Source organism: Oncorhynchus clarkii, chromosome 12, assembly GCF_045791955.1.
Source record: "Oncorhynchus clarkii lewisi isolate Uvic-CL-2024 chromosome 12, UVic_Ocla_1.0, whole genome shotgun sequence".
NCBI lineage: Eukaryota > Metazoa > Chordata > Actinopteri > Salmoniformes > Salmonidae > Oncorhynchus > Oncorhynchus clarkii.
Window position 1 is genome coordinate 35,358,447 of NC_092158.1, and position 16,011 is coordinate 35,374,457.

The following is a 16,011-nucleotide window of genomic DNA, read 5'->3' on the forward strand; positions in this document are numbered from 1 at the left end:
TATTAAAACGATCTTATCAACACTGCCACCCGTAGTTTCTTTCAATAGGAAGCAGAGATACATTTCAGCTCAGGGCAACGTTTCAAAAGTGGGTCAGAGGAAGTAACTAAGAGTCTACTGCCCCCCCCCCCCCCCCCCCCCCAAATACAATAAAATAAATAAGAGGAAAACATTGACCTAGAATAGAGGTGTTTAAGCATTGGAGTTAACATGGGAACGCTTTCGACACCTTGTAGAGTCCATGCCCTGACGAATTGAGGCTGTTCTGAGGGCAAAAGTCGGTGCAACTCAATATTAGGTGTTACTAATGTTTTGTACACTCAGTGTATGTCATGTTTTGAACTTTATGTAGGGGAGAGATTTTCTCATCTCTGCCTCTCTATGCATAATGTAATCCAGCCCTCCCTGCATCCTTTACTCATGCAACGGTTAGTGTTATCATCCCGGATCCAATTAAAAATCATTTGATAAGACAATTTCCTTCTTCATAATGTTCCTTCCTTGGAATTCCATTTTTTTTCCAATAAGTTCTAAATGAAGAAGTAGATTCATCATGTTACAGTCGGGAGCTGTGTTTGGGAGGCAGGCAGGGAGACAGACACACACACACACACACACCACACACACCATAAAGCAGACAAACCCTCCTCCCTGTCTCTAGGTCGTGTTGTTCTTTCAGACCCAGTTTAGATGTACTGATTGCTTTAAGTCTTCAGAATGACTGTTTTAGTCTCAGGTTTTGCTGACCACTGTTTCACCTACCAATGAACACATATCTGCAGGCTAGGATTAGGAAGAGGTCACACACACACACACACACACACACACACACACACACACACACACACACACACAGAGAAGGGGTCAACTTCCAGGTCGTCTGGACAGAATCAGGATGGTACCCATTAACCTGTGTTTGACTGGTAAGACTCCTCACTGACCACCAGATTCATGAGGGCAGGAAGAGGCCTCCTAATAAAATGACAGCCCTCAGGGCTTATTCAACCAATCACCACCAGAAGCCAGCTCTCATTTTCATTGTGTCACATTTCTGAAGGCTTCTTTGGCAACACTACTAGCACACATTAAAACAAGTTCTAAATATGTTCCTTCTGGCCCTGTTTTTAGTTGTAGGATTTCAGGTCCAGGACAATAAACCTAGTTCAGATTTGAAGGGAAAATAAACTTTGAGATAAAAGTAGCCCAGGAGTATGATGTATGAATGTTTCCCTTAGTGATGTTGGGTTTACACTAAGTCTGAACAGTCATAACTTTCAGAAAGGTGCTTGGGACAGAGGTGTAAATCTGACACAGCAGGGAGTTGTGCTTCCGATATGTTTTCTTTCTCTTAACGAAGCCAAATGCTATTTCTGTGAGCATTAACAGTGATAAACTACCCTGTCTAACTCTGAACTCACTTCAGTGCAGCAGCACTGTCCAATACTATTTATTTCCCAGTAGTCTTGAGTTTCCCATACTTTGACTGCGTCCCAAATTACACCCTATTCCATACCCATAGAGGGCCCATAGAGCTCTGGTCAAATGTAGTGCTCTATATAGGGAGTAGGGTTCCATTCGGGACTCTGACTTTGAGTTGAAGTGATACAGACAGTAGTTAGTGTGTGTTCCTCCTCAGCCATTGGTTGTCAGGTCACTCTGATAGTCACCCACGTAGCGGATGTGTCTAATTACTAAAGCGGAACTCCATTTTGAAAACACCCCCAAAATGATCAGTTATACTCTTCCCGTGCCCTTCCTCTCTCCAGTTTGGATCCTTTTGCTTGGTTGGTAAGATACCTTAACCCCAGAGGTGGGACCAAGTCACTATTATTCGAGTCAAAAGCAAGTCTCAAGTCGAGATGTTCCGAGTCTCAAGTCGAGTCCCATGTAGAATGGGTAAAGACTCGAGTCAATTCCAAGTTGTACGTTCTAAGAGCCAAGTCAAGTTGGGTCACAAGTTTTCAAGTCAAATCTCAAGTCAAGTAAAATCAAAATCTATATTTGCAACGACTTGATCAGCTACAAATATTTGTCTTATTTATCAAGGCTACAGGACAGGACAGCCCTTTTCATTATTTTGTCTTTGACATGTTTTTATTAGCCTATGGAATTGTAAAATATGGACCTTCTAGCATGAAATCAGCAGAAGGAAAGGCAGGTTGACAATCAGCAGAAGGAAAGGCAGGTTGACCCGCTGACGTGCTCAGTGTGGATTTATTTACGGGTCTTGGTGATCCAATGGTGAAAGCTCCATATCATACAAAATATACAAGTCAATTAACCAAATATACATGGGCCATAGCCCAAAAGAAATAGCCTCTATATCAGGCTTAACCTGACCTATCTAAACGGACACTGGCAGCTGGCAAGACTGTACAGCTTCCCCTTGAGAAACCAAATCGAATCTATCAAACAAGAGCTCAAACGGGTAGGCCTACATAATACAAACACTTGGCCCCGAGACCATACCTTTACCCAATTGGCAATTGCAACCATTAAACTGGTTCTACAACATAAAAGGTTATTTCCACATATATTGTTACATTGGTACATTCATCTTAATCCGACAATGATATTTCAACACCATGCATACAAGGAACAATCATGTTATCTTATTCAACGTTCTGACTCCAAAGCGTGGAGAGCAGGCCACGTAGCCTACTTCTATGCGTACTGAGGCGCGCACGCGTATATTGCGCACAACAAAAATGACAGCGATATAGGACACAGACACGTGGATCTCCGACATAGCCCAGGAAATATGAACTAAGGAAACTTTACATTTAATTAAATAAACAGAACTTCTACCTCGAGTCTTTTGAACGTTCATGTGCGCTATAAACATCACGCTCACTCATAGCACGGTAAGAAATGGTTGGCTATGAAAGGAAAATGTATCGTAGTAGGCCTATCAAATATGAAACAAATGTCTACGTGTTGCAATTAACAGTAAGGTAATGGAATGATGAATCGCAAGCAGTTATTGCATTATTAGATGGAATATAGATTTACCTCCCGAGTGGCGCAGCGCTAAGGAGAGGAGTCACTACAGAGCCTGGTTCTTTCCCAGTTTGTGTCACAACCGGCCGTGACCTGGAGTCCAATTGGGCGGCGCACAATTGTTCCAGGGTCGTCCGGGTTAAGGGAGAGTTTGGCTGGGGTAGGCCGTCATTGTGATTCATTTTGAACAAATTCCAAATGCAGGCTTCATAAGTAAATTATAAATATCAAGCAATTGTTACATACCAAAATACCAGTTGTCCTATGCTAGTAATTGTTGTCCCATTTCCGATGAGCTTGCAAAGTTAACAGTTAACATTCTTGATCACCAAACACTTTTTGGAGCTGCATATTTATATATTATGGCAATCCTCACTCCCTAAATTTTGACATTTGCGCATTTTATAGCTGTACAGCAAATCAGCATTCTGTTCGCTAGCTCGCCCAACCTGTGTTGATTGACAGTTTCCAATCAGAGTGCCGAGTGTGCGTTTCACTAGCCAATCTGTTGCAGTTTTCTTTTTTTTGGTAAGGGCGATTCTGTTGCTGTCTTTGTCTGCGTGTAGATTAATCCACGTATTATCTGTGCCACAAAATGAGTGACAAAACATTACAAGCCCTGGCCAGATAGTCTCAAGTCTCAAGTCAAAGTCGAGTCCCGAGTCTTGAGGCTCGAGTCCACAAGTCTGCCTAACCTAATCCAGATCTTGATATGTCTATGAGCTAAACCCAGACAGACATGGGTCATGCTATTGTTTTCATATTGCTATGCCATGTGTCACTATGTACTACAGTGTAAACACTGTCTCTAGTTCTGTGCGTGGGTGATGTGACTGTGTGTGCAGCCGTGACACCTCCCAGGGGTAAGGGTGGGTAACCATCCATCATGCTGTCAGAGAGCAGTCGAGACCCCAGGGACTAGCGGGGCTGGAGAGAGAGGTCTCTTAGACCAGTGCAGGGGAGACATTGTAATGGATATCTGGATAAATGGCCTATGGAGACTAATGCATTAGCATAAACATGAGTACATTAGCCTAGCTGATGCTCTGCTGAGCTGAAGGGAATACCTGGCCCTGAGGGTGGGTGGGCGGGCGGACGGGCGGGCGGGCGTGTGTGTGTGCCTTTATTCATTCTATCAGTAATACAGGCCTCTACCATTAGGTGGTAAGAGCTTGAGAAACTAATTGTCAGTGACCATTGATAGACATGATCTAGCTCTACACAATTGTGGTACGATCATATTAAAATATCTATCCATTTACTGTAAGTATTGTGTTATAAGTGCTGATTATTTTAGATTCACTCATTGTGATTTTTGACTCCTGTGTCCTGTTCAGATCTGTACTGTACCCTGGAGGTGGACTCCTATGGCTACTTTGTCAGCAAGGCCAAGACCCGCGTCTTCAGAGACACCACTGAACCACAGTGGAACGAGGTGAGAGACCAACACTCATCAGAGCTCCAATGTTCAGATCGTATTTCAGTCAGTTAGTCATGCTGTCAACAGGACGTTGAACTCAATATCCAATACTCCCATCATTCGGTCTGTTATTTGGCCCAATAGAAAATTGAACCCTATTATTATGTCCTTCCTGTCTGTTGTCCAATAGGAATTTGAGATCGAGCTGGAAGGTTCTCAGTGCCTGCGGATCCTGTGCTACGAGAAATGCTACGACAAGACCAAGCTCAATAAGGATGACAATGAGATTGTGGACATCATCATGGGCAAGGGCCAGGTGCAGGTAAGGAGAGAGGGACAACCCTCACATCATGAATTCAAACTCGCTGTATAATTCATCCATAAGCATGTATGGACTTATGGACCCTCACAGAAACATACAGTACCAAAAGCCATGGAGCAATGCATTCAGCTCAGACTATTCCCCAGCGTGTGACTCACTCTTATTGTTGTCTGGTCTCTTGTGTGCAATAGTTGGGTTTTGTTGTGGTGGACTACTTTGACGTGGGTAGGTTGGTTTAACTGTCTGAGAAAGAGGACCAGAGAGAGAGTGAGTGTTAGAGACTGAGTACATGGGAGGTTTTCCCCTTCCTTGTGGGAAAATACACTCTTAAAAAATTCCTCGCTCTCAGAATGTCCTGTGACTGTAACATGTTTGGGAAGGTTGTGCATTGCTATCTGTGGTTAATTATTAAGACTAGTCTCAGTAGTCTCTTCCCACAACCACTGTACCACCATGACTCTGACAAGGGAGAATTAGAGGCCACTATTTGTGGATTTCCCAGAGACTCCTTGTTCTTGCATAATGTCAAGTAGGGCTTGACTCTTTTCATTTTGTCTGTAGCTGCGTAGTGTAGTTGTGACTTTCCACTGTCATCTTAATGATAGTTATTCTCCTCTTCAGGCCTGTTTAAGTTATCCCAGGGTCCGCCATCTTTGATTTTCCTCCTAAATCTGGGTCAACTTTGAGGATTATTAAAGGAGTATTACTAAAGAATCCACAGTACTGTATTGTTGCTTATTTCTCTAGTGGTGCAATCGTAGTGTAGCTAGAGGTGAGCTTGGAGCAAGTTTGACTCTTTAGTTCCTTAACCTGCTTTTTCTGAGTGTAGTTTTTTCACTACTCCCACACAGAAATCAGTGTCAACTATTCACTGGTGTTGTTGGTGGTTGTTACAGAACAGCTTTTTCAGGTAGAAACAAGCTCACTGCCTGGTCGTCATGGGAATACCGAGCACTCTCAAATGGAAGAGTCTGGAAAGTGGGGCAAACTAGAAATACTGAGTGAAAAATGATTCATTTTAAGACAAGTCACAGCTAAAGCGTTCTTCTCCAAACGATTCAACTAGTGTTGTGTGGAGAATATACTTAGATGGTATATTAGATGTCTATTATATAAATAACAAACTATTAGCCTAGATTGTTCATAATCTTCTTACATTACTTATTTTACACTCAGCATCTCTTTAGATCTTTGAAGTGTGTCTGTTTTCTGTCCTTGACTGGCGTGTCAATGCTTCTCTTCCTCTTCAAGTATAGCAAAGAATCTCACTCCAAGCTGCCCTCTCATTGGCAGTCCAATTTTGAGAGAGTTAGTTTTTATTGAGCTGTTTAAATGGTTGCCTGTTTCTATTTCCCTGACAACGTGTAGAAAAGTTGTTTGGACTGAGCAGGTTTTATTTGCCTCTAGTGAGAGCGTGTCTGGCCTGTCTAAGTGAATGGTCCTCGTACTAACTCTGCCTAGTAACTGAGGAATGTCCACGTTCTCTCGCTATGCTATGCATTCTGAGATGTCAGGTACTTGAGTTATGGTGACGTCATCATAGCCCATATGTGTCATCCATTTTGTCCCAGCATGTGGTATACCCCTCTTCCTCTCCTGACAGCCTCTAAGGCAGTGGTTCTGAAACCGCTCCTCAGGGACCCCCAGACATGTCATAATTTTGTTGTAGCCCTGAACTAACTCATCTTATTCACCTATTCGAGGGCTGATGATTAGCTGACAAGTTGAATCAGGTGTGCTAGCTCTTGAATAGATCAAATGCATGGAACGGCTGGGGGTCCCTGGGGAGAGGTTTGAGAACCACCGCTCTAAGAGTCTCTGAAGTATTATCAAGTATGATTGATTGGTTTTAACGCTTTCTGGGAACATGCAGTTTACACTACTCCAGTGTTTCCCAACTCCAGTCCTCCAGTACCCCCAACAATACACATTTATATTGTAGCCCTGGACATGCACACCTGATTCAACTTGTCAACTAATCATCAAGCCCTTGATGAACTGAATCAAGTATGTTTGTCCGGGGATACAACAGAAATGTGTGCTGTTGGGGGTACTGGATGTGTGCTGTTGGGGGTACTGGATGTGTGCTGTTGGGGGTACTGGATGTGTGCTGTTGGGGGTACTGGATGTGTGCTGTTGGGGGTACTGGATGTGTGCTGTTGGGGGTACTGGATGTGTGCTGTTGGGGGTACTGGATGCCTTTTAGATGGGAAACACTGGACTCCATACAGTAATAAACACTACTACTCCTCCTACAACATACACTTCTTCAGTACAGTAGAGTACCGACAATAGTGATATTACTACCAGTAATGATTTGTTCTATTTCTGTCTATTTTAATTTCCTGGTCTGATCTATAAATGAGGATTAGTCATATTGAGAAGAACGCCTAATTAAAGGTTAATTAAAGCACCCCCTGATCTTTGGCCAGGCACCTTTTTGAAACATATTATATTCCACTGTATTCCTTGTAATGGATAATGAGGTTTCTCGTTTTCCTGCACAGATGCAGAGGGGGAGTGGATGAGTGAGCCTGTTACCTCTGATTGAACTGATTAGGGGTGGTACACTAGACTTTGGAGGATGTGTAGGATAAGTGTGTGTGTGTGGGTACTGAGGCACTGAGCTACAGACCTGCCTCATACCAACTTCATGCCCATGGCTAAGATGTAATGTACGCTCTACTCACTCATAGGGGTACAACAGCCTGGCAGAGAGGCACACTAATGTCTTCTGGGAAAACACACTGCCACCCAGCCAACAACAGCCACGTTGTCAAAAAAGGAACAAATAATGAAATATATTATTCACCACATGTTGTTCCCTGCTTGCTGTTGGAAAAAGGAGTGAGAGAAGAGAATGGCATGTTCAGTCCCAGGCTGAGAGATGCTGGGACTGTGATTGGTGATGAGTGTTGCTGGGGGAGAGGAGAGTTTCACTCTGCAGTGAGAGAGGCAGCCAATTACTTATCGCTGTAAGAGAGGCTTGAGCTGAAAAGGAAGCTCTCAAAAGAGAGAACTTCTCAGTATTTCCTTTACTTGCATCAGTGCTATCGGCTGAGCGTGGGAGGCCATGTCCTTGATATGATTGTGACTGCTGCTATGTGTAATAGTGCTGATTAAGGGATAGGGACACTGTAGAATGGGAGAGGGAGTCTCTATAGCAAGGACCGAAAGATGTTCAGAAAACACTGCGAGGAGCTAAAATGGAGTATAGGGGACTTTAAAGTAAAAGGACATGCAGTACCAGTCAAAAGTTTGGACACACCTACTCATTCAAGGGTTTACATTGTAGAATAATAGTGAAGACATCAAAACTATGAAATGGCATATATGGAAATCATGTAGTAACCAAAAAAGTGTTAAACAAAAAATATATTTTAGATTCTTCAAAGTAGCCACCCTTTGCCATGACATCTTTGCACACTTTTGGCATTCTCTCAACCAGCTTCATGAGGTAGTCATCTGAAATGCATTTCAATGAACAGAGGTGCCTTGTTAAAAGTTAATTTGTGGAATTTCTTTCATCTTTATTGCGTTTGAGCCGATCAGTTGTGTCGTGACAAGGTAGGGGTGGTATACAGAAGATAGCCCTATTTGGTAAAAGATCAAGTCCATAATATGGCAAGAACAGCTCAAATAAGGACAGAGAAATGACAGTCCAACATTACTTTTAGACATGAAGGTCAGTCAATCTGGAAAATTTCAAGAACTTTGAAGTTGCAAAAACCATCAAGCCCTATGATGAAATTGGCTCTCATGAGGACCGCCACAGGAAGGGAAGACCCAGAGTTACCTCTGCTGCAGAGGATAAGGTCATTCAACTTAACTGCACCTCAGTTTACAGCCGAAATAAATGCTTCAGAGAGTTCAAGTAACAGACACATCTCAACATCAACTGTTGAGAGGAGACTGCGTGAATCAGGCCTTCATGGTCGAATTGCTGCAAAGAAACCACAACTAAAGGACACCAATAATAAGAAGAGACTTGCTTGGGCAAAGAAACACAAGAAATAGACATTAGACAGTGGAAATCTGTCCTTTGGTCTGATGAGTCCAAATTTCAGATTTTTGTTTCCTACCGACGTAACTTTGTGAAACGGAGAGTAGGTGAACAAATGATCTCATGTGTGGTTCCCACCGTGAAGCATGGAGGAGGAGGTGTGATGGTGTTGCGGTGCTTTGCTGGTGACACTGTGATGTATTTATAATTCAAGGCACACTTAACCAGCATGGCTACCACAGCATTCTGCAGCAATATGCCATCCCATCTGGTTCTCTCTTAGTCCCACTATCATTTGTTTTTCAACAGGACAATGACCTGAAACACACCTCCAGGCTGTGTGAGGGCTATTTGACCAAGAAGGAGAGTGATTGAGTGCTGCATCAGATGACCTGGCCTCCACAATCACCTAAACCCAATTGAGATGGTTTGGGATGAGTTGGACCGCAGAGTGAAGGAAAACCAGCCAACAAGTGCTGAGCATATGTGGAAACTCCTGTTGGAAAAGCATTCCTCATGAAGCTGGATGAGAGAATGTCAAGAGTGTGCAAAGCTGTCATCAAGACAAAAGGTGGCTACTTTAAAAAATCGAAAATATAATAATAATAATATAATAATTTTTTGCTATTACATGATTCCATATGTGTTATTTCATAGTTTTGATATCTTCGCTATTATTCTACAAAGTAGATTATAGTTAAAATAAAGAAAAACCCTCGAATGGGTCAGTGTCCAAACTTTTGACTGGTACTAAAGATGTTTGAGGGACTTGACTGTAGTTTACATGCCAACACTTAAGTGGATGAAGTCCTTCCCTGTGCAAACAGTACCTTGTGGCTGAGACGTTTTCTTTGAGCTCTTCTGTTTTTGTTTCTCGTCAAGTAACTCTGAAAAGAGCCAGAATGTTTTGCTTTCCTCTCTGGAGACGTAACTGATTTATTTAACAAGACTCCAGAATACAAAAAGCCCTTAAATGGACATATCATGCAGCAACATTGCTCTTTATATTTCCTGCTACTGTCAATTTTCTTCACTGATGAGAAAGTTGAGATACTGTACAGTAAGCTGTGTCCTGTAATGAGATTTCAATCTCCACATTATCCACCAGAGGACATTTTGTTTGTGTGAAGGTAACAAGTTAAGAGGATGATATATGCGAGACTTTCTTTTGTTGTCTTTATAGGCTGAGTTCCATTATCTGTTTTTGCACAATTAGGCTGGTGCTATATCAGTATGTATTTGAAATGTGCGGTATGATACAGTATTACTTGAAACTATTAGATATAAATGCCACTGAAGAATACTGCAGTGTCCGTCCCACCCAGACTGCCTTAAGATCTGATCTATCAGCCTTACTTCCATGGATACAAGGGACTCTGTGGAGCATAGTGAGGTCAAACTGGTGTGTGCATGCGTGCGTGCGTCCCTGAGGGTCAGCCACACACACACACACACACACACACACACACACACACACACACACACACACACACACCCCTGCAGTGCTGCTCTGATCTGTCTCTGCCTGACTGAGTCCCAGCCGGCAGGCAGCAATTAATTTCCACATACACAGCTCTGACCCCCAAGGAGATGACCCCTGACCTCCTAGGGGTCAAAGCCCTAATCCTCCATTAAATAACAACATGTTAGAAGCTATTTCCCACCTGTCTGTCTTTCATCTCACATTGGGAACATTCATCTCTCTAGCTGGTCCTTTTTGAATGAGGGATGTGTCTGAAATGGCAGCCTATTATAGTGCATTACTTTTGACTAAGGCACACATAGGAGATAGATATATATATATCTATCTATCTATCTATCTATCTATCTATCTATCTATCTGATATAGATATATAGTGCCTTGCGAAAGTATTCGGCCCCCATGAACTTTGTGACCTTTTGCCACATTTCAGGCTTCAAACATAAAGATATAAAACTGTATTTTTTTGTGAAGAATCAACAACAAGTGGGACACAATCATGAAGTGGAACGACATTTATTGGATATTTCAAACTTTTTTAACAAATCAAAAACTGAAAAATTGAGCGTGCAAAATGATTCAGCCCCTTTACTTTCAGTGCAGCAAACTCTCTCCAGAAGTTCAGTGAGGATCTCTGAATGATCCAATGTTGACCTAAATGACTAATGATGATAAATACAATCCACCTGTGTGTAATCAAGTCTCCGTATAAATGCACCTGCACTGTGATAGTCTCAGAGGTCCGTTAAAAGCGCAGAGAGCATCATGAAGAACAAGGAACACACCAGGCAGGTCCGAGATACTGTTGTGAAGAAGTTTAAAGCCGGATTTAAATACAAAAAGATTTCCCAAGCTTTAAAACATCCCAAGGAGCACTGTGCAAGCGATAATATTGAAATGGAAGGAGTATCAGACCACTGCAAATCTACCAAGACCTGGCCGTCCCTCTAAACTTTCAGCTCATACAAGGAGAAGACTGATCAGAGATGCAGCCAAGAGGCCCATGATCACTGGATGAACTGCAGAGATCTATAGCTGAGGTGGGAGACTCTGTCCATAGGACAACAATCAGTCGTATATTGCACAAATCTGGCCTTTATGGAAGAGTGGCAAGAAGAAAGCCATTTCTTAAAGATATCCATAAAAAGTGTTGTTTAAAGTTTGCCACAAGCCACCTGGGGGAGACACCAAACATGTGGAAGAAGGTGCTCTGGTCAGATGAAACCAAAATTGAACTTTTTGGCAACAATGCAAAACATTATGTTTGGCGTAAAAGCAACACAGCTGAACACACCATCCCCACTGTCAAACATGGTGGTGGCAGCATCATGGTTTGGGCCTGCTTTTCTTCAGCAGGGACAGGGAAGATGGTTAAAATTGATGGGAAGATGGATGGAGCCAAATACAGGACCATTCTGGAAGAAAACCTGATGGAGTCTGCAAAAGACCAGAGACTGGGACGGAGATTTGTCTTCCAACAAGACAATGATCCAAAACATAAAGCAACATCTACAATGGAATGGTTCAAAAATAAACATATCCAGGTGTTAGAATGGCCAAGTCCAGACCTGAATCCAATCGAGAATCTGTGGAAAGAACTGAAAACTGCTGTTCACAAATGCTCTCCATCCAACCTCACTGAGCTCGAGCTGTTTTGCAAGGAGGAATGGGAAAAAATGTCAGTCTCTCGATGTGCAAAACTGATAGAGACATACCCCAAGCGACTTACAGCTGTAATCGCAGCAAAAGGTGGCGCTACAAAGTATTAACTTAAGGGGGCTGAATAATTTTGCACGCCAAATTTTTCAGTTTTTGATTTGTTAAAAAAGTTTGAAATATCCAATAAATGTCGTTCCACTTCATGATTGTGTCCCACTTGTTGTTGATTCTTCACAAAAAAATACAGTTTTATATCTTTATGTTTGAAGCCTGAAATTTGGCAAAAGGTCGCAAAGTTCAAGGGGGCCGAATACTTTCGCAAGGCACTGTATATATATGGAATAAGGGGTCATTTCAGCTCCAGACAAAGTTGCAAGGAGGATGTTGGCTGTCCTTAAATGCCTTGGTGTTGAAGTGAGAGCTCGGCGTGACTAATTGACTGACTTTCCAAGCGTTCCATTTCAGCATTTTTGCATTTCAGAAATGGCTCTTTTGTGACCTTTAGGTGCCTGTGATTACTAAGAGTATGTTCTCTCTAAAAGCGACTGGTTACACAGCGCTTGAGATGACAGCCCCGACCAGTGCTTCTTTCTGTACGGCGGAAATGCATCCGTCTAAGCAGCTAAAGCCACACACTCCCTCTCTTCCTGGGCTCAAGCCTGGCCTTTCATTTCTCTCTCTCTCTCTTATCTGGAGGAGAGAGTGTTGTCTTTCATACACCCACTGCTCACACAGCTATCCTTCTGAAAGGGTTGGCTCCAGCACAGAGGAGACGGACTGGAGAAGATTGAGGAGATACTGATGGTATGACTCTGATATTGATAGACTGATTCAATTTTTTTATTTTACCTTTATTTAACTAGGCAAGTCAGTTAAGAACAATTTCATATTTTCAATTACGTCCAAGGGACAGTGGGTTAACTGTCTTGTTCAGGGGCAGAATGACAGATTTTTACCTTATCAGCTTGGGGATTCAATCTCGCAACCTTTCGGTTACTAGTCCAATGCTCTAACCACTAGGCTACCTGCCTCCCCATGATCTTCTCCTTCTGTTAGACAACACATCTCTCCAGAAGCTTTATCCCACTGCCTGTTACCCTCAATTAGTTTCACCTCATAAGAGCTCCCAGGAGTGAGACCACACTCTGAATTCCACTGTACTGAAATGGCCTGCACTTGGCAAGTATCCAGTGTGTGTCCCTCCGTGGTGGATTCTAGTAGTTGATAGTTGAGCTGCTTGGTTTAGCCTGGTCAGTCCATAGAAATAGGATGACTGCAATACAAATGTATAGATTTCATTATATTTATAGCGTCAACTGTTGATGTCTCAGTGTGGTTTCTAATCTCATCTCTATAATCCTTCTCCCATGGCTAGGGGACAACATCACCTTAACTCCTCTGACCCAACCTACACCCACCCAGGAGCCACTCTCCTCCTCATCTCTCCACTCCTCCTTCTCTCCCTCAACCCCTCTGACCCAGCCTACCCCCACGTGACCCCCTCTCCTCTATCCTCCCCCTCTCCTTCACTCCTTCTCTCTCCTCTACCCCTCTTTCCTCCATTCCTCTATACCTCCCACTGGTCTGTAGCGGGGGTCCTTTTGATTCTTTCCTATTGCAGGGTGAGTGTCCATGTCACAGACCTCTCTCTCTTCTCCCTCTTATTGTACCTGTATAATCTGTAAGCTGAGCTACTTGGACCGTTTCCCAGAGATAATGGGAGACAGAGTTCAGGAGTTGGAGAAGAAGTGTGTGTGTGTGGGGGGGCAGGCAGGCAGGCAGGCACACACACACAGCTCTTTGTTCCTGGCAGCCCACAGCAGAACAGCACATTACAGTAACAGAACATTGTTTACAGCCGCTCTGCAGTAATGCAATCTCCTATAGTACTCTTTAACAGAGCCAGAGCCCTCTCCTCAGACTTGTGGTAAAACATAAAACACCCCATTAAAGTAGATATGTTGGTCACATTTTGGGGGGTTTATTGGTAGAAGTCAGGCGGTAGGTAGCCTAGTGGTTAAGAGCGTTGGGCCAGCAACTGAAAGGTCGCTGATTCGAATCCCCAAGCCGACAACAGTAGGGGAAAAATCTGTCTGTGCCCTTGACTGACACTTAACCCTAATTGGTCCTGTAAGCTCTGGATAAGAGCATCTACTAAATGACAACCATTTAAAAGTTTCTTTAGCACAAAAAAACACTATCTGGTTCGCGGTCTATAGGTCTGGTTCGCGGTCTATAGGTCTGGTTCGCGGTCTATAGGTCTGGTTCGCGGTCTATCGGTCTGGTTCGCGGTCTATAGGTCTGGTTCGCGGTCTATAGGTCTGGTTCGCGGTCTATAGGTCTGGTTCGCGGTCTATAGGTCTGGTTTGCGGTCTAAAGGTCTGGTTCGCGGTCTAAAGGTCTGGTTCGCGGTCTAAAGGTCTGGTTCGCGGTCTATAGATCCAAGCAGACGTGAGGCTCTAAAATGTAAACATCAAGTGCCAGGATGCAGGAGCCTGATGATGTCTTCGAAACAACATGTGGAGTTAATATTCATCTGTTTGTTTGTTTGCACCCATGCAGAACGTGTGTATATGTATGTGTGTTCCTGTGTGTGTCAACGTAATATGAATGAATGTATCTAATAGGCCTGCTCATCCATCATGCTCTAGCTCCAATCATGGTGTAATCTGTCATGTCCGCCCCGATACACACACCCACTCCGGGGCCACACACACACATACATACATACATACATACATACATACATACATACATACACACACACACACACACACACACACACACACACTGGGGCCATACATACATACATACACACACACACCCACACACACACACAGACAGAGCGGTGTCTGTGAGTGATGGGCCACGAGGGTGTGTGTCCTGAGACTGCTAGAGTAAAAACACATACACTAATGGGGGGCAAATACACCATCCATGTAAATAATATAAATAACTCCAGCCTGCCATATGGCTTCTGTTTATTACCCCCTGTGTGGTGAGTGTGTGTGTATCGTATGTTTCCATGATTTGAAAAAGGAAAGGTTTTATTACATACAGTTGGAGCTATTCAATGACCAACAACATCCAAAGGACTGTATTTTGGCTCACTAATGATTTGCCCCCTCAGCATAATGGCACAGTATCTCTGGCATGATGGGTAATGGGGATCATCATTCATATAGTCTCAATGTGTTCCTCATGTAGCTAGCATCTGGTGCCCTTTATTGATGGAGCAATTAGGGCTCTTCCTCATGTCTCCCCCATCTTTCATTTGACAGGTTTGTTTTCTTCCCCCTCCATTTCCTAACAAAAAACCTCCAAGAACCCTTTTTCCTCAACTTTCCCCACAACTCACTTTGACAGCCTTTGTTATACCACAACAATTAACTAGGTTTTGTAAAGGAAGAATCAGATCATGTAAGACAGAAGAATCCCTTTCTTTTGTTTGAGATGGGAATAAATGAACGAATGACCTGCCACATATAGTTTGCATAAATGTAATTCTGAAGACAACCCAGAGAGTCTGACTGGATCATCCATTATATGTATACTGATGCCTGATTCTATGTCTCTGATGTGGTGGCCGGGGACAGAAGACAACCCAGAGAGCCTGACTGGATCATCCATTATATTTATACTGATGCCTGATTCTATGTCTCTGATGTGGTGGCCGGGGACAGAAGACAACTCAGAGAGCCTGACTGGATCATCCATTATATTTATACTGATGCCTGATTCTATGTCTCTGATGTGGTGGCCGGGGACAGAAGACAACCCAGAGAGCCTGACTGGATCATCCATTATATTTATACTGATGCCTGATTCTATGTCTCTGATGTGGTGGCCGGGGACAGAAGACCACGTGGATTTTTAAATGTATTACGACAGCATTTGGCCATATTCTATATCTTTGGAAAAAGACCAGAGTGGGTTCTAGTCCTCTGTAGTGGGATGTGTAGTGTGTCAGTGTGTTCCTGTATGTACTGTAAGTTAAAGGGACAGTTCACCTAAATTACAAAATGACACATTGGTGTCCTTAACCTGTAAGCAGTCTATGGACAAGGTATGACCACAGTCCATGCTGAAATTCCATTCAAGTCATGGGACCGATATTTGCATTTTTC

General features: G+C 43.2%; 1 protein-coding gene across 5 annotated transcripts in view; it reads left to right on the plus strand.

Annotated features, from left to right (window-relative positions):
• Nucleotides 1-16,011, plus strand: part of LOC139423107 (ABR activator of RhoGEF and GTPase) — a 213,019-nt gene that overhangs the window by 147,263 nt on the left and 49,745 nt on the right. For all 5 annotated transcript variants that reach the window (XM_071174759.1, XM_071174758.1, XM_071174760.1 and 2 more), the window contains 2 exons: nucleotides 4,338-4,435; nucleotides 4,611-4,742. In XM_071174759.1, the coding sequence (XP_071030860.1) occupies nucleotides 4,338-4,435; nucleotides 4,611-4,742 (230 nt within the window). The remainder of the gene's footprint in view (nucleotides 1-4,337; nucleotides 4,436-4,610; nucleotides 4,743-16,011) is intronic.